We start from the raw sequence: 19,225 nt of genomic DNA on the forward strand, positions 1-19,225 counted from the left end.
GATTCTCTACAAAGTATTAAAAAAAAAAAACATTTTATTTATGGTAATGTTAATTTGTCCAATCACTTCCGAGCCCCTGAAATGAGGAGACTGTGTAGAAAAATGGTTGCAATTCCTAAACGTTTCACAGGATATTTTTGTTCAACCCCTTGAATTAAACCTGAAAGTCTACACTTCAATTACATCTCAGTTGTTTCATTTCAAATCCAATGTGGTGGCATACGGAGCCCAAATCAGGAAGATTGTGTCACTGTCCAAATAATCCTGGACCTAACTGTATGATCATACCTTGGTAGTACTTTCGTATAATTTGTCTGAGTAGGGCGTACTTGACATAGGAACTGTAAAGGATCTGCCAGGCACAACTTCTGTGTATACTCCCATAGGTAATCAGTCTGCACCTGAGTCTATGTCTATGAGACTGACTCCATCTTCCACCACTCAGGATGGCAGGCTTAGGAGTGGGAGAGCCTATCGCAGCCTGGCCAGACGGAGCTAGCTCCCGCCCTCTGTCTATTTATACCTGCCTTTCCTGTTCCTCCTTTGCTTGTGATTCTTCTCGTGTGGTTTCCTGGCCCAGCTACAGCTTCTATCTATTTGATCCTGCTCCATACTGACCCTGGCTTTCTGACTGCTCTCCTGCTCTGCGTTTGGTACCTCGTGCACACCTGGTTTGACTCGGCTCGTTCACCACTCTTGTTGCTCACGGTGTTGCCGTGGGCAACTGCCCCTTTCCCTTTGCTTTGTGTTCCCTTGTCTGTTTGTCTCGTGCACTTACTGAGCGTAGGGACCGCCGCCCAGTTGTACCCCGTCGCCTAGGGCGGGTCGTTGCAAGTAGGCAGGGACAGAGTGGCGGGTAGATTAGGGCTCACTTGTCCGTTTCCCTACCCCCATCATTACAGGAACATTAAAAAACGCTGCCCTAGAAAGTAGCGGAAATAAGTTTTGCCAGTACAAGGTACTGGCGAGAGGCAGGGAAAATTTATAGAGTAACTATCGTTTCAGGAAACTTTTAACATGTCATAGTGACATGTCAGAAGTTTTGATGGGTCGGGGTCTCAGCACCCAGACTTCCTCCGGTCAAATATTCTGACATGTCACTATGACATGTCAAAGCATTCCTGATATGACGGTTACTCTTTAAGTAAATATGTAGACCATTGAAAAGAAGAGCCAGGCTTTAAATGATATTAGTTGTAAAGGGATTTGGGAATTTGGAATTAATAGGCAGAGACCATAGAGAGTGGCTACAAAGAGCGTCTCCCACACTGGAGGACCCAGCACGTCCGTGCATCACACAACCAGCCCACCAAGTACAATGTGCTCTCTGTAATGCTGCATTTCCACTGTGGTGGCGCAGCAGGCGAATCGGACACTTGTTGTTGGGTTCACCTACAGATGAAACCTAATTGCTGGAAGATACTCTGCGATCCGTGTATTATCAGGGAACCGTGCCCTACTTGCAATGACAATTTGTGGGACTATCCAAACGTTATTCTTGTCAATACAACTCACCATGTGTTGCATTATTAATATTCTTATTACTTGTGAAGTGTCGTTATTTGGCCATAGCATTTTTTACAACCGAGCTTAGATACATTAGCCTCATCTTTACTTATTTTTCCGGACTCTTTTAAAAGAGTTGTGTGAGGCACAGCCCTTTGTAAGCGAGCAGCACTGCTGTTTTATGTCATCTTCCAGCCCTGTCCTCATAGAGGAGACTGATTGTTCTGCATCTCCTATTTAACAAGATTATGTTCTTCAACACAACTACCGCTGTTCATCAGAAGGCTGCTGTCTTCCGGACTGTCGCTAGACTGCAGATGTGAACAAGCCTGCTGCTATTCAGCCTTCGGGACTGCGCTCTTTTCAGATCATCTCATAATTGTTTGCAGTAAGAAAAGAACAATACCGCACATTCATCTGAAAATGGGCTGGGATGTTTGGTTTGGTTTTCTCGCAACATTTCTACCCAGCATGAATGTTCAAGAATTGCACTGTATAGTAAATTGCAGTAGAATTGACGTTCCAGCACTTAATATGCTCTTATCCCCGACCATGAAATCTCACGTAATTAACGCCTGAACGACTACATGTGTACACTTGCAGAATACATTTAGTGAACCTACAGTACAAGAATATTTTAGAAAATATCATAGTCTAACAGAATTCGATCCCACCAGAAGTGATATAGCTGAGGGACAAGGGTATTCAAATTCCCAAAATTAACTTTGTTATCCTGGCAGCAGACTACAGGCAATAAATAGCAGTCAGTAGTCTGCTAATGGTTTCATGGCAACAGCTGTGAATTTGATGTTCTGTACTTAGAACGCTTCTGCTGTGAAAGGAAGCAAATGTGATTATTACACATTATCAATAATGTGTCCCTTCTTCATTTTGAGGGACATAACATTTTTTGTTTAAGTGTACACTTGCTGTATAAAGCTTTGTATTTTGTGACATGAGTTTTCCCCCTGTTCTTTATTGTATATATTTTTTTACGGTTATGAAGATGCCAAATGTATGTACATTGATTGTGGTTGCAAGACAATCTTTATATGTGGGGGGGCAGAGGAGGGCAAGTAATGTAACATAAGAAATGGGGGAGTGAGGTATTACACATAAAGGGGGAACAGACAACATAATGGGGGTAAGGGAGAGTCCAACACATAAAAGAGGGAATGGGGGAGAAAGCAGAACACATAACAAGGGGATCAGTATTTCGTGACATGTCCTATCACCATGACTTAAAAAATATGATGCTCTTAAAATTATATGTTTACATTTGCAAAAAAAAATTCTATGTTATTAGCTTTGCCAATTTGTAAGTATCTTACCATTTTATGTATAAAGCTTCTATGTAGAACTATGTGTCTCCATGGTTACAAACTACATATGCAGCCATGCTTTTTTTCACTGGGAAAAAGATTGAGTTTGGTGAAGCTACGGTACATTCATACATAAATGTTTAATTCAGCGACCCTTTGCTGCTGAGTGGTGGCCATGCTCTCCTCTACTATGCAAAATTAGTTTGATGCCAAAATAGTAGCTTTCCTTCTTATTATAAAAACGTTATTATTAACTCTTGCTACTGGTGCCAGTGCCCCACCACCCAATATCCAGCCCTTATAATTACATCCCTGTTACAAGCAAGCAAACCTTGTGTTTCGCTAGATTCTACAGTAGTGTAAAGGGGATTTACAAAGGGCGATTATCGTGCAGATGAGCGTTAATATGCCAATAATTGCCCTGTGTAAACAGGGGAACAATCAGCAGATGAATGAGAAAACGCTCGATCATCTGCTGGTCGTATCGTTTTAAAAAAAGAAAATATAATCGTTGTCTGCAGCACATCTCCCTGTGTAAAGGGAGACGCGCTGCCGACATGATAATAACGTATGGGGATGAGAGATCGGAGTAATGACCGCTCATCCCCATCCATAGCTCCGTGTGAAAGGAGCAAACGATCGCCGATCAAAGATGTCTCGTTGATCGGCGCTCGCTGCACCGGCCGCTTATCAGCCGATGTAAAAGGGCCTTTAGTCCACTACTTCTGCCCCTCTCTTCTTACCTACAGACAAGATAAACCTACAGCCAGAATCCTGGCTCTGTTGTATCCATATAGCCCTAGATGATCTCAACCTGGAACAATCATACTGTTGTTCTTGTATACAAAATCAGATAAGATTGGGTCAAAACGAATTGTATCTGCATATCTGATCTGTTGTGGAATCCTGGCTATATACTCTACATAAGAGGTATTGAATGCATGTGCGGACTCCATATGAGCACAATTCCGGATAAGGAAACTAAAGTCAGTATTGAGAATGTTAGTAGATTATGATAATTTGTCTATGCATCAATTCTCAGCCTCTCTGGTGGTGTTACATTGAACAGTGATCCTGCTGTTAACATTTGCAGTTCTTTGCTTCTGGCAAAGCATCCGGAATGGGGACATGCCCACAGCCGAAGTTGTAATTCTTCTTTAACATGCTGTTTACATCATTACATCTGAAATGGAGGTTTGACTAGAAACTAGATATATCCCAGAATGTAACGTTTCCCTGATAATGTACGTTAGTCTACTATGGGTTTTTCCTCAGAGGATTGAAGACGTTTTGCGTGGTGCATTTATTTGTAGCTTAGCTAGATATCTGAGTTGCAGGAAGGCTGACTAATTCAACCAGGAGTAGGGTAAAGCCATGTAATATACATACTCCATCATAGGACATCCTCCTTGGTGAGGTGTGCCCAGCCGAAAGGACAGGGATTCCTGCTACAAAAATAATGGTGGAAACATTGATGTTTTCTTTTTCTTGTTTTTATATATGTTATTTTCCATAGGCATAGCTATAGGGGTTGCAAAATACATGCCTTAAAGATTGGTATTAACTGATGCCTGAAATACAGATATGTCCATCTTTTGCTTGAATTTGGTTAAGGCCTCCAATTTGTCATGAAACTAATTCATCACGACATTGTAGCAAAACCCTTGACAAACGGCAATTCACACCTCAACCACTGGGTGGCCGCCACACAGTCACATAGAGCATAGACATATTGTGAAAGAGTATCGTGAAATCATGTTTGTTTTCAAACTGGTCATCTCGCGCCACACATCTCCGGATATGTTGAGATATGAGAAAAGTTAAGGAGGGACACATCCGTATATTCTTTGGGACAAAGCAAATTATGGAAATTTTGAAAGAAGGAACATTGCACTTATGAACGTTACTGAGATGTCCATCGTTCCTATTGCTCAGTAAAACCTAGAGCTATCACGTGTATAACCCTCATGTTAATGTTTGATGTATATACTCTTATTGCTGTTGTCAGACTTTGAACTCACATGCCCTTGTTTCACATTTGCATTACAATGGCTGTCAGAGATATTGAAATACTGTTCCCTAGCACTTTTGGCCATTACCCTCTGGGCAGTGCCACCTTTGTAGATTAAATATATGCATAATGGTAAAATGTTCTAACTTTATTTATTGTGATGGGATATTTTTCTAGCTCAGTACAGCAATCCTGTCCGCTGGCTGTTATAGCAGCCATGTCATAATCACAGGTACCATCTATTCAATTAGTTGCAAGCTGAAAGCGTAAAAGGGAAAATCAATTTCTGAACGGCTGGTGGCTCAGGGCAAGGACACACTGAAGGAGACAACGTGCAAGGAAAACATATGAAGCAGCGCAGCATGTGCATAAACACAGCAATAGTTCTAAGAGGCTGGACCAAAACCTTTGTGTCTTCAAGCAACGGCTCTGAGACTATTTGTTCTCTATGATGAGTATTTATTAGCTGTCATCTCTGTTAATGTCACACATAAAATACCTTTTCCTCAAAAAGTAGTGTCATACATAAAATAGAGTGGGCATCTCCTAAAATTGTTTGACACCCTGCTTGATTAAACAATTGCTTTGTTCTGCATCATATTTTTCCTTTTGTATCAAATGGAGGGTACTAAGTATATAATCAAAATAAAGCATAAAGTAGGAGCAGCATATATAATCAAGTTATATGGCAGTACAAGAGAAATATATATTAGGAAACTGATATAAAGCTCCTGTAGTGTATTTACATGCCTATGTATTTGGCCACGTTTCTTAATTTGTAACCTTGTAATATATTTTAAGACGCTGCTTCTAAAATTGTAAGATGTCCTCACTGGTGAGGCGTACCCCAGGTGTACCCCAGAGCAGGCAGTTCTGACAAACTGATCACATGCTGAATGAGCCTATCTCTGACTGCAGCAATCTCTGCTTTGACAACACATTTTTTTTTAAATACTTAGTTCAGTAGACAAAAAAAAAAGATAAATTGAGATACATTTGTAATTTTGGTGTGTACTTCAACCACTGTTCAGACCCAGATATCATTATGTTTTGTCTGATGAGATTCCCAGTAGAGAAATCCCAAATTTTTTTTCCCAGTGGATTTAAATTTCTGTGTGGAGACCGCACGAGGAGGGAGGTTTGGCGTCTTGCCACGCCGGTGCGAAGTTTTGTGGGCCCATCCCAAACAGGGAGACGCGCTGCCGACATGATAATAATCTATGAGGACGAACGATCGGTGTAACGACCGCTCGTCCCCATCCATAGCTCCATGTAACAGGAGCAAACGAGCGCCGATCAACGATGTCTCGTTGATTGGCGCTCGCTGCACTGGCCGCTTATCGGCTGTTGTAAAAGGGCCTTTCGTTTCTGCAAAGTCAGTCCTAATCGATTTAAAATAAACCATCTCTTTAGTTATATATGATTCATTATTTAAGGGGCTGATTTTGAAAACGAATTTTCAAATATGCTATAAGGGCATTCTGAATTAAGAGAGAGATGTCCCTCATCTGTAATCTCCATCAATTAGCCAGAGCAAATAGCAGCCACAAGGAGCGTCTATGTATCTCTCTAAGGGAACCAGCACATCCATGCATTATTCAGACAGCCTGTTTAATACAGTGGGCACCATGAAATGCAGAGGTCGGAAATTTGTCGTTCGCGATCAACTGATCGATCGCTGACGGGTGCCGAGTAGATCCCTGGCTTCAGTCACTACTGCAGATTAAAAATCAATCTGCATTACTGACTGAGTCCATGGCTTACCGGTTGCCATGGAGCTTCCTCTGCATGTAGCGTCGACGTACTTATGCTTGTTCAAAGAATCTTAGAAAGGGGGGGGCTCCAGCATCATTGGGCATCATCTCCTGCTCTATCAGTAGAATAGTCGGGTGATTCGTACTGTGATTGGCTCTGTCTGTAACTTGGGTGAGCGAGGTGTTGAGAGACTGGCACTGTTACTAATGGGGGCACTGTGGAGGGGGAGTACTATTACTGGCACTGTGGAGGAGGACTATTACTAATTTGGGCGCTGTGGAGGAGCACTATTATTAAATTACTAATTAGGGAACTGTGGAGGAGCACTATTACTAATTGTGGCACTGTTGAGGAGCACTATTACTAAAGGGGGAACTGTGGAGGAGCACTATTACTAAAGGGGACACTGTGAAGGAGCATACTAATTGGAGAATTGTGGAGGTGCACTCATTCAGAAAAGATGTCACCTGTGAGTCACTGCATGTATTTGTTGCACATTCTGCCTGTGACTGCATCTGATCAGTGCTGGACTCATATCTATCCAGGGACCATGTCTTTTAAGTCTATATAAAATGGTTGGATATTTTAAATTCAGGCTCTGTGTCAGAAACTGTACCCTCAGGCCCTAAACTAGGAATAACACAGTGTATCAGTTTGTTTATTTGAGTGTTTATTTGAGTCAAGACTTTGTTATTGTAGACTGAGCTACAATACCAAATACAGCCTATGGACACCTGAAATGCTGTTTCTGGTGGAAGAGGAACAGACTATTTTTTTGCAGTTTGATACAATTACGTTTGTTTTTTTAAATTGACAAAAATAAAAAATAAAATTTGAGCATTAAATGCTTCTTATAGGGTCAGTGTGTAAATATAGTTACCGTCCCTTTTTTTGAGGGAACTATGGGACAAACCTTTAAAGGAAAATGAACATTCCCCTCTTCTACCCATTCTACTGTTGATATACTGTATATGTTTTGTATTCTTTAGACGTTGCCTCACAATTTACACAGTGGAAGGAATATCTCAGCTAGAATACAACACTTGCTTGAATAGCTGCTGATAAGTCCACAAATAACACAAAAATAAAATACGTCTGTTTGGAATCACTGTGGAACAATATTATGCAAACCCGCTCATCTTTCTCTTTGCAGTTCCTTTCTTTGTAACAGTATTATTGTGTTTTTTTCACCTACGATTTTCCCGTTATCACTCTGGGAAAAAATAGTCTTTTTTATTTTATCTTCTCCAATGATGTCATCTAAACTCCTTTCACATCAAAATGAATTAAATTCCAAGACTCTTCCCCTCTAGAGAGTTCATTTTCGCATTTTATTTTCTCCTTCACTGGTCTTTTTTATGCCCCAGGATGCCTGAGGTTGGAAAATAAACTCAGGTAAAGTGGAACATCCTTTTTTTTTTTTTTAACATTGAAATGCTTAAGGTAACAAAGGGGAGGTTAAATATCTAAATTCAGAGAACTGCAGTATCTGTAATTAATTTTCATGTAGCAGATCTGGTAGATTCACATCTCAATACATAACCATCTGTCATTCTTCTTTCATGCAAAACACCAAGAAAATGACTGGACTCATTCCCTATTGTGCTTTTTTGCACATTCATGATCACTATACCAAAAGCCAAATTCAGTTATTTCTAAATGACTTACCTATGGCATTCTTAAAGGGAACCTGTCATGTCAAACATCCAGTCCAATCTGCAGGCAGCATGTTATAGAGCAGATTAATATATACAGTAGTTTTGTATGATAAAATACAGGATAACCTGTAATTCCTTAATTTAAATCTCTTCTCACTCTTGGCTTAGGAGTCCGGTGGGCGGTCCTACTCAGTGATTGGCAGCTATTCCTGTATTCACACTCATACAGGGAAGACTGTTAATCAAGGGTTGAGACCACCTACGTCCAGAATGAGCAGAGATTTAAATTAATGATTTACAGGTTATCCTGAATCCTTTTGCACAAAACTATATATCAATCTTCTTATCTCCTCCTGCTATATAACATGCGGCCTGCACATAGGACTGCATTTTCAATGTGACTCCTATCAAAACATTTTTTACCCCTCGTTTGGAATTGAGGTGTCACAAATTATACTGTGGTTAGAAAAATAACCTATGGCTTTGTCTTGTAGTTCATCCTCTGTTCTGGGCTGACGTTCAGTCACATGACCCCCGCTCTGAATAACTGAATCTTACAGTGTCTGCTGTGTAGACACAAAGTCAGGCCCTATTTATTCATATGAGACACTTGATGTGAGTCTCATAGGAATGAATAGAGAGACTGACTTCTTGTTCGTACCGCCATGTGGTGGAATAATCCCTCCATAAAACGCCATGCGATGGAGCACAATTTATTTTCAAATTTTTTGTGAAAGATAACACCTTAGCTACTAATGTTCTACCAAAAGGAATACAATAATAAAAGAAGAAACATACTTTAATTAGAATATGATTTATTTGTAGGTTTCGCTTGATGCATATTATGTAATAAAGCTTTAACCTCTTAAGGTCTGGGCCAATTTTGGCCTTGAGGACCAGAATTTTTATTTTATTTTTGAACTTTGCATCATGGCAGTCATAACTCTTTTCCTATTTGTTCACCCTAAGTGTATAAGGCATTGTTTTTTGTGGACCGTGTTGCTCTTTATGTAGGCACCTTGTTTTGATACATATACATTAGCTGTTAATTTATATTTCTCTTTATTTTGGTAAAAATGCAGAATAAAAGCAGTTCCGTTGCAGTTTTTCGTTGTATTTTTTACAGCATACACCGATCATAAATGATGCTATAAATTTATTGTGAAGGTTGTTACTGTCGTGATGATACCAAATATGTTTATGTTATTTTATGTTTTGATCTTGGGAAATGTAATACATTTTCTTTTACATTTTTTTTCATTTTACACTAATTTTTATTTTATCCGTTTTACTTTCTTTTCCTTTTTTTTTTATACCATAGGGGATTTTTAATTTTTATCTTTTATGCTTTAACTAAAATATACTGGTAGATATCTACTGTATATGCCAGTGCATTGCCTTTTGTACTGATAATGCACAGGCAGTATGTATACCCTAACAACAGGAAATATGGTCAGACAGCCCTTAGGTCCTTCAATACCCTGGGCTGTCTGTTCATATAGGGTAAGAGCCTTGATCCTAGCACAGGCATTCCCTGTGATGCAATTAAAGATGGGTCCCCCCCTCACTCTTTCCCTTTGAATGCTGCGATCAGGTTCCTCTCCTCTCCTCTGATTGCCGCTGTTAGAGCGGGGTTGCGGCTGTGCATTACAGCCGTTGCTCCGCTCATGATCACATGGGCGAACTTGCTATACCCGTATGATTAGCAGAATGAGTATGCTCGTCCTGATGCAGTAATGTCCTGCCACTCATGACGAGCTTACTCATTATAAGTCACCAACCAGTTAATAAAAATACAATTTATATATGTATATATTTATGTATATGGTGTATACTACATGTTTTCAATTTTAACATAGGTGCAAAACATTAATGCTACGGCTGTCATGCTGCGAGTTGTAGTTTTTACAACAGCTGGAAGGCCAGGTTGGAGGCCACTGCTATAAAGGAAGTGTTAGTATTAAAGGGAATCTGTCAGATCATTTTGGCCCAGCATACTGGAATCAGGATTTGGTAGGTCTTTTGAAAGCATATGCCCACAGACATTTTGATTTCTACCTTGTTTGCTGAGAGAATCGTCTTTATTGCAATATGCAACTTAGGTTTGAAGTGCCACTCGGGCAGTCCAATTTCGCGCAAGTTCTCCTGTTCTTGGCATCTAAGCCTGGCCAACCGCTCCCACTGGCTCATGATTGATGTTGCCACGCTATGCAAACGTCACAGTACTCTTCGTTGAAGTCTCCTGCATTTGCCATTTGCTGTATGCCCGACACATGTGCAGTATCTTCCTCATTTCGTCTAACGTTGTCAAATGCCGAATGTGCCGTGACATCATCAATTCACCCAGAAGAGCTGATTCACTAAACTCACTGCCGGAAAAGTGGAGCAGGACAGAGATCTTTTGGGTGTACTGCTGATGTCATGGAGCATGCGCAAGAGGCCTTTGATGGCGTTAGAAGAAATGAGCATGCTGCGCGTGTGCCGGGAGTAATCTGTACAGTGCATGCATGAGACTTTTAATGAAGACAACTATGACGTTGACATAGCATGGCGACGTCAATCATGAGCCAGAAGGGAGGAGTTGGGCAGGCTTAGATCGCGACTACAGGAGCACTTGCGGGGAATCAAATTTCCAGAGTGAGACTTCCAAAATAATTAGCATATTGCAATAAAGACGATTCTCTTAGCAAACAAGTTAATAGGAAGAAATCGAAAGGTCTGTGGTCACATGCTTTCAAAAGACCTACCAATTGCTGGTACAAGTTTGGTCGGCAAAAATGATCTGACAAATTTGCTTTAAAGGGGAGAGTCCATACACAGTCTGACACTGTCCAATCACTGCTGACAGTGTGAAGGGGGTTTTACACTAGGCAATTATCGGGCAAACGATTGTTCATAGAATGCTCGTTGCCGATAATCAATCGCTCGTTCATCTGCTGATCGTATTGTTTTAAAAAAGTACAATATTATCGTTGTCTGCAGCACGTCTCCCTGTGTAAACAGGGAGATGCACTACCGACATGATAATAATGTATGGGGACAAGCGAACAGAGTAACGACCGCTCGTCGTCCTGTCCTTGTGACAGGAGCAAACGAGCGCCGATCAACAAGCTGTTTAGTTGATTAGCGCTCGCTGCAAAATCGGCCGGTGTAATAGGGCCTTAAGACTGTACAGACAAAAAATGGTAACGCCCAGTTGTCAATGTATTCATATATTCCCTGGAGGAATACTAGAGGTACAACTCAACATGTTTTTAAAAAAAACAGCTCCAGAATTGTTATTATAGGAGAATACAAGTATTTACTAAAACAGACATGTCAGGAGAGCTGACAGGTCCTCTTTAAGTTTAAAATAAATATAAAATGTATCTAAACACACTGGAGCAGATTTACTAATGCTGTCCAACGACAGCATAAACTTAGACCAGGCCGTCAGAAGATGGGCCAAAATGGTGCACGCTGTATGATAAATTTGGCGTATCTTGCTAGACACTTTTCTCATCCATTTATCCTTCGTTGGCATATAACAGGTAGTGAGGAAAGTGAAATTACGGCACTCACCCATGTGGTTGTATTTCTTACTTTTATTGTGGCAACCAGCAAAAAGTTAAAAGCGTTCCAGGGAGGACATAGCAGATTGCACGGCAGGTTACAGCCTGTTTTGCGCTTCTTCTGACCTTCGTTGGCACATAGTTCACATGTTAAGCCACACCCTATTTCTGCTAAGCTACTCCACCTTTTCTAATATGACAAAATTCTGGTTCAAATTAGTAGTAAATCTGCCCCACTGTCTTTTCTAGCTGCTATGGATTCGGAGGTATTAAGCTATTAAAGTAGATTCCTGCTGTTTGGTGATCCAAACAAGAACACTGAGAATTAATTTGATCTCAGTACTATCAGTAGATTAAATGTGATGAGGGTATATACAGATTTGTACAAGGTGAACATTTTCTTGTATTTGTCCTCTATGGACAAATGATTTGCAAGTCAAATGCATATTACAAAAACTACTAGCGCTCATATATACCAATTAGGCTTTCAGTCATTGTAATTACCTTTCATGTCTCTGCTTTATCTACAGCCTGAAGTACATGGTAAAACAACTTGAGAATGGAGAGGTCAACATTGTGGAACTGAAGAAGAATTTGGAGTACACAGCCTCATTGCTGGAAGCAGTATATATTGACGAGACAAGGTGAAAATTTCACATTAATCACTTGCATACTTCACTGCTTGATACGCGCAAGATGCCGTGTCTCCGATAAAAGAGTGGTAGGTCAATTTGCTGGAAACGCCAGTCTCCAGTAGTAAAGTACAGATCTTTGACAATGGACAGATGCATGCCCATCAATGAAGGTTTTTCAATGTTACATTTTGCCTTGAAGCTTGCAAGGTTAGCTTCAGAATATGAATTCGAACCAATCCAATCCTATTGACTAAAAGGTTTAGCTCATTATTTTTTTAGAGAAAATAAACAGAAAGAAAAGGACGGACCTTTGGGCAGTAATGTTTTACCATAGAAATAGGCGGTTTGATATTGATACACTAACCTTTAGTAGTTGTCGTAGGATAGGTACAAGACTATGATGGGCTTTTTGTATTACTTTGCACCGATTAGAGCTCTCTCTTGCTTCATAGAGCTGAGACGTAGAAGTACTCTCATTGAAAAAATTAAGAAACGGCACCTTGTCATCTAACGCTGATGATGATCCATATATATATTCCTGAAACCAAGAAATTGGTATACTGAGAAATCTTGGTTTCATAGATTATTTTTTTTTCACAAGACAACTTATTATTTCGGATTAATACAGCATTTAACTGTTGGACTTTTCCATCCTGATGCATATACAGTACAGTAAATGACTAGGCCATGGACCTTTTCTTAATGAGATAAATGGGCAATAACAAAATTTGGCATTTTCTTGGTGGATAAAAATCAAACATATCTCATAATAAATGGAATAATTCTACATTGTCAAAAGTATTAATCTATTTCTTAAGATATAGCAAAAAATCGAAAGCGACTTGAAGGACTCTATAAGAATCAATTGAGCTGTACAATTTGGAAAACATAATGAATCTGTGACACATTAGCTGCCATATTTGTGTAATGTAATACTGTTGTGTCTGTCACAAGTCAAGGAAAATTTACACTTTTTCTAAGGAAAACTAAAATCGCAGAAAAGTTGCTTAAAATGCTTGAGCTCCAGCCTCAGACTTGACAGTTGTTTCCCCATAGAAGTCAATGAAAGTTGTGCGTTGTGCAAAATCAGGACGTATGAAAGTCACAATGTCATCTAGTCCTATGAGTTATTAGAACAAATTGATTTTCACAAAAATAAGTATTCTTTAAGTTTTTTTGTTTTTTTTTGTTGTCTTCATCATACTGACTGTTATATTCTTCACTTACAGGCAAATTCTAGATACAGAAGATGAGCTGCAGGAAATCCGTTCAGATTGTGTTCCCTCTGAGGTCCGAGACTGGTTGGCTTCTACATTTACACAGCAGACACGATCAACTGGTCGACGGTCTGAGGAAAAGCCCAGATTCCGTAGCATTGTTCACGCTGTACAAGCAGGGATTTTCGTAGAAAGGTATTATGTCTCTGCAACTTCAGCAAAACATTGCTGCTTGGCAATATGTGCGGTACACTGTACAAATATAAGATATAGAAAATAATTTGTAATTTGTATTTATTTTGAATGGACATTGGTAGAGAGAATGAATTCATTCTGTTATAGAATAATGAGCATAAGTGTATGGTATTGAGAAAAAGAAGTCGTATTCGGGAACATAGCACATTATAAAATATGTTGTCTCGCCAAGACAACCCTTTTTAAATTTAATCTAGTCCAGCTTCGGAAAACCCTAGCTTTCAGCTGTTATGGCAGGGGACCATATATTTCCCCTGGTGTGGGCATAATAGTACATGCCAGCTATTGATGGATGGTTGGACATGTAATACATCGTTGGCAACAGCCATTTCGCACTAAACGTATTTCATCTTCTTGAGGGCCAGGTGAAGTCCGGATGAAGCCACTAGGGGTAGTAGTCTGCTAGGTGCATTACAGTTGTCCTGGACTGTCCTATAATATATCTAATTATTACTCGCTTCCTCTACCCTGATTTTATGTTCTGATTTAACTGCTAACAAGATAACTTGAAACATGAGAAAGAGTTAGGGCACGTTCAGACGTGGAGAATTTGCTATGTAATTCCGCAGCAGACTTTTCTTTCTTTGGTTTCTATATCTTTTTTGTTTACTTAGTGTAGATGTTGCGGAAAACAACGGTGCGAAAAATAGCTTCCGGTGCGGAATTTACATTTCGCATCATGCTTAGCCTGTTGAGAAGCAGCAGATTTTCACTATGCAAAGGCTGAAATCTGCGGCAAGTCTGCTGTGAAATCCGCCATGTATGAATGAACCCTCACATATGCAAATTTTGCTGCAGGTTCGTTGCGTAATTGCCGCAAATTTGCAGCAAAATCTGCAGAGGAAAATTTCTGACACATCTGAACGCGCCCTTAGAGAAGAATTATCCAGTTATAGGTATAAATTATCATTTACAAGCTAGTTAATAAATAATAGTAGTTGATGTTATCCTGCCATGCATATATTGTCACAACTCTAAACAAGATTTAATTGGTATCTTATCGAATTTAATAACAGGGGTGGGGCTGTGACAACCTCCTTATAATTTTCACATAAAATCAAGAAATGATTGTCATTATTAAAAAGAAAAAAGAGGAAAATTAATAACTGCTGTCTAGTGAAACTCAAAAATGCCAGCTAAACATTAAAATTAGCTGCCATATACACGGATAAAAAAACATAGCAATAAAAATTAATACATTAAAAATTAGTTCCCTTATTTAATTATGATTTAAACAAACCCATGCTTGTAATTTTTGGGGACGTGGCAGTGAAAAAATATATTTCATTTTACTCCACCTCAACCATCCATAGGTTGAGTAGTCAAGGGACACCTTTTAACAGAGGTGCGTTATTTAATTCCTCATGGATTGGTTATTTAATTTTGGTTTCCCAGTGTCAGAATTCCAAATAAAAAAATATTCTACATTTCAGGTGGTTTGGTTGTATAGTGCTCTATTGTACATGAAGACTACAAATATTGTTTTTTAGTTGTATGTCTTTCACATCCCTTTAGTAACAAACACCTAAACATCCATATACATGTATACAACAAGTGTATTTTTGTCTTTGTCCAGAATGTTTCGAAGAACATACACAGCCGTCGGGCCAAATTACTCTGCAGCTGTTGTTAACAGCTTAAAGGTAAAGTAACATAAAATGATAAAAGTATGTTATAAAAGTAACCTAAGAACACTGTAACTTGGGATCAAAGTGAAGCTCTAGTATGAGGTCACAACCGCATTGCCATCCTGACAGTCCGACTGAGCCTGTATGGCAGTGCACGAAGATTGTATGACTCCTTACTAAGGGGCCATGCAGGCCCTGTGCCCAGGACTCTGCCATGTGCATGAGCCCTTTATAAAAATATAAAGAATATCTTATGTGAAAGCCTTCTTATAAAGACACAAAGCCAAATCTGTTGTATATGAAAGGTTTAAATTCTGCGTTCATGACAGTAGACATTATGGGAAAGGTTGGAAGTTCCGATAAACACTAAACTGTCGCCTTAACATAAATTCAGTGTTTCTGGCTATCATTACACCCAGTATTACAGCCCAGAGCTGAATTCATAATTCTTTCGTTTGCTCCCGGAAGCTTAGCTCTGCTCCTCTAATGTAATATGTTGTCCTTCATTGCATTTAGGAGGAGTCAGTTCTTCCTACGTCAGATTTATGGTGGGAAGACTATGTTCGAAGAATGCAAACCACAAGAGCAAGCTGTGTGCAGACACTGATCCAGCAGGGCTCTATTTCTCATTTTGTTGGCTGCTTAACTCTTGTTTCATTCGATATTTGTAGCATTTGGACCTCTGGGACTTCGATGTGTTTGTGTTGAACAGAGTGAGTGAAGATCATGCTTTGAAGACGATTGTTTTTGAACTTCTGACCAGACACAACCTGAACAGTCGCTTTAAGGTAAAATCATTTTGTATTTCCAACTAGTATAATTATTGATAAGTGCCATCACATTAGTTTTCACATCTGATGACCATCAATATTGTGTTTTCCGGGATGTCCTGTCTTCTCTTTGCGTCCTCAGGCTTCTTAAAGGCAGATTATGTCTCTTCCAAGTATTTCTGTCTTTCCTGGTGATCTTGATCTTCTCAAGCTTCAACTTTTCATCAGATAACTTTTACCTTAAAGGGATTTTCCAGGATCAATAGTTTTCACCAATATCTTTATAAAAAAAATTCTGTGCTGTGGTTGGAGGGAGGCTATAAACACTACGGTGATGTATGGTATCATCCTAAATGACATCATGTAGTCATGTGACAAAATAACGTTACTAAAATGTCTATAGCTCTAGCACTATATATGTAGATGACCAGGACAATACATCACCCACGGCTATGTTCTTTCTATTTGTCTATGCAGAAGGACAACATAAAGATGTACTGGTGAATAATACAATTTACATTTATATACAAAAAACGTTCGTTCCTGGAAAACCATTTGCTACAAATTATTGGTTAAAATCAGATCAGACGTTATGTACATCATCCTTGTTTTCCTTTTCCTTATAGTAGTTACATAATTTTTCAAATCTTATTTCGTTTGATCAGTATTTAAAGCTACACGTGAGCAGGTGTTATGAAACCATGATATGGTGCTAATGTTGTCGATAGAAATTTCCATACTCTGGGTGACCTGTATAAAAAAAAATGGTACCATGCTCCATTAGATTCCATATGAGTTTCCCCCCAAAAAAGAAAATGGATAATGAAAAATCGCATCAGTGTATACAGATTTGTGCGAAGCCTCTGTACGGATATCATATGGGTACCCTTTTTTCTTCTGTAAGTTTATGCTAAAGAGGACTGGTTTTGAAGTAGGAAAAACATCTCATGTGCTACCTATATTGAAGACCATAAGGAACTTAAATAGAAGAACATGGATCTCGTATGGTGCCCGTATATAACACAACACAGAAACTTGCAGTCAATAAATCCGGTATCATATGGGACTTCTCAAGTTCAGTTTGTGCATTCATACAGAGTGCAGGTTGGTACGTACATATATACATACATATGGTGATGTGCATGAGAAGTTGAATTAATGGAGAGAGTCTTTACAGCAATGCTTTTAAATAATACTTTAGCAACAATATTCAAGTAAAAGATAAAAGGCAGTAAATCAAATTACATATGTAAGATCTTGGCAGCTAATGTACCTTCAACAGTACAGAGAAGATAAAAGCATTCCAGCTAGGGCACAGCTATTATATTCACAAGGATTTTATCATACCTAAAACATTTGACTTAATCAAAAATTCCATTGCTATGTCATGGCCGGGTTAGTTTATACATACATATACATATACATATATATATATATATATATATATATATATATATACACACACATTTATTGCATTAGAGATTCTACTGTAGTAATATATGGGGAGAATATTTAGTTCTTTGTTGTATACTTTGACCTACAGTATCTGCTGTCTTGATTTGAAGTACAAATCTTGGCATTTTATTTTCAAGCAATTATTTTGACTTATCTAAAAGACATTCGAGTACAAGTGCCACTGGTACTATACTGGTGAGTGTAATACCAACAATTCAAAAACACTTCAATCAAACAGACTAAGTCAATAAATAAAAAAGAAATGTCCACCAAGGGCATTGATCTTTCTATATAAACTACTGTATGGTACATTGAACAGAATCATATACTGATACTATGGACTGAACATAACACTCAGTGCAAAACTGATACTGGCAGGACCTGAAGGGGTGTCGCAGGACACAGGGGTTCCCTCTTTGGTGTTTGGCTTCTTAGATTAAGTTTTGCCATTAAATCGTTCAACAATTTATACAAATGTTTCTAGAGAAGGCATTCAAATAATGTACATTCGATTATGTGAAACTGCTGTATGTCCTGGTACTCAGGCAGTAATTTCATTCGGAGGTGATATTAACCACATAATGATACAGTAGAATTGAATTTGGAATTTAACTCTTTAGATTTTATTAAACTATAGTATTAAAGGAGCACCGCGGGTAAAATGAGGGGGCGTCACATGATTTAGAACCAAAGAGAGAATCCCTGTGTCGTGCACCTTCCCCTCAGGCCCTGTACTACACATAACACAGTGTTTGAGTGTTTCTTAGCGTATTCCTAGTATTCCCTCTTTAGACAGACCCTTCCTATATGCTGTATGAATGAAGATGGAGGTAAGAGCCAGAGTGGAGAGCTGCTATAAAAAAGCAACCCTCTGTTTGGTGGACCCGGTGGATTCATATATTACACAGAATTGCTGCTATGTTATATTCAAACATGGGGATTGTACTCAGAAAATCCAAAGGATCTACTCCCACTAACTCTGCAATTATTCCTATATTTAACAGAAGAATTAATTGTCAATCTTTATATAACTAAACCCTATCAAGGACATACAAAAGTGAGTTAAAAATTAATCCATGGCCTTCCTTATTTTTGAAAATATGAATATTATATTTTGAATTTGCTGAGCAGCAGATATATCTTATAGAGGAGAGAGGAGAAAGATTTTACAGATGTTTGTTTGTTGAATTAAAGTTAGTATTCCAATTGAAATAAATAACAATCCATTTCAATGGCGAGAGGTAGTCACGATATAATCAAGATATGGAAAAATATATAATAATAGTTGTCTGTTCATTTGAGTGCAACTGGAGGCATTCTTCCTAGAAGAATTCAGACACCATTTACTCTAAATGATCTAAGGTTATAGATACTCTCAATATTGGAAAATGGAGGCATTCCTCCCAGTGTTTTAGCAGACTAGAGTGTCTAAAGTGCTAGAGGCATTCCTCTTGAATTTATG

At 38.9% G+C, this 19,225-nt stretch overlaps 1 protein-coding gene across 4 annotated transcripts in view; it reads left to right on the forward strand.

The window, feature by feature from the left end:
* PDE1B (phosphodiesterase 1B) overlaps nt 1-19,225 on the forward strand; it is a 308,494-nt gene that overhangs the window by 230,527 nt on the left and 58,742 nt on the right. For all 4 annotated transcript variants that reach the window (XM_075851889.1, XM_075851890.1, XM_075851891.1 and 1 more), the window contains 4 exons: nt 12,334-12,447; nt 13,668-13,850; nt 15,487-15,553; nt 16,210-16,326. In XM_075851889.1, coding sequence (XP_075708004.1) covers nt 12,334-12,447; nt 13,668-13,850; nt 15,487-15,553; nt 16,210-16,326 — 481 coding nt within the window. The remainder of the gene's footprint in view (nt 1-12,333; nt 12,448-13,667; nt 13,851-15,486; nt 15,554-16,209; nt 16,327-19,225) is intronic.

This window comes from Rhinoderma darwinii, chromosome 2 (assembly GCF_050947455.1).
Source record: "Rhinoderma darwinii isolate aRhiDar2 chromosome 2, aRhiDar2.hap1, whole genome shotgun sequence".
Classification (NCBI taxonomy): Eukaryota; Metazoa; Chordata; class Amphibia; order Anura; family Rhinodermatidae; genus Rhinoderma; species Rhinoderma darwinii.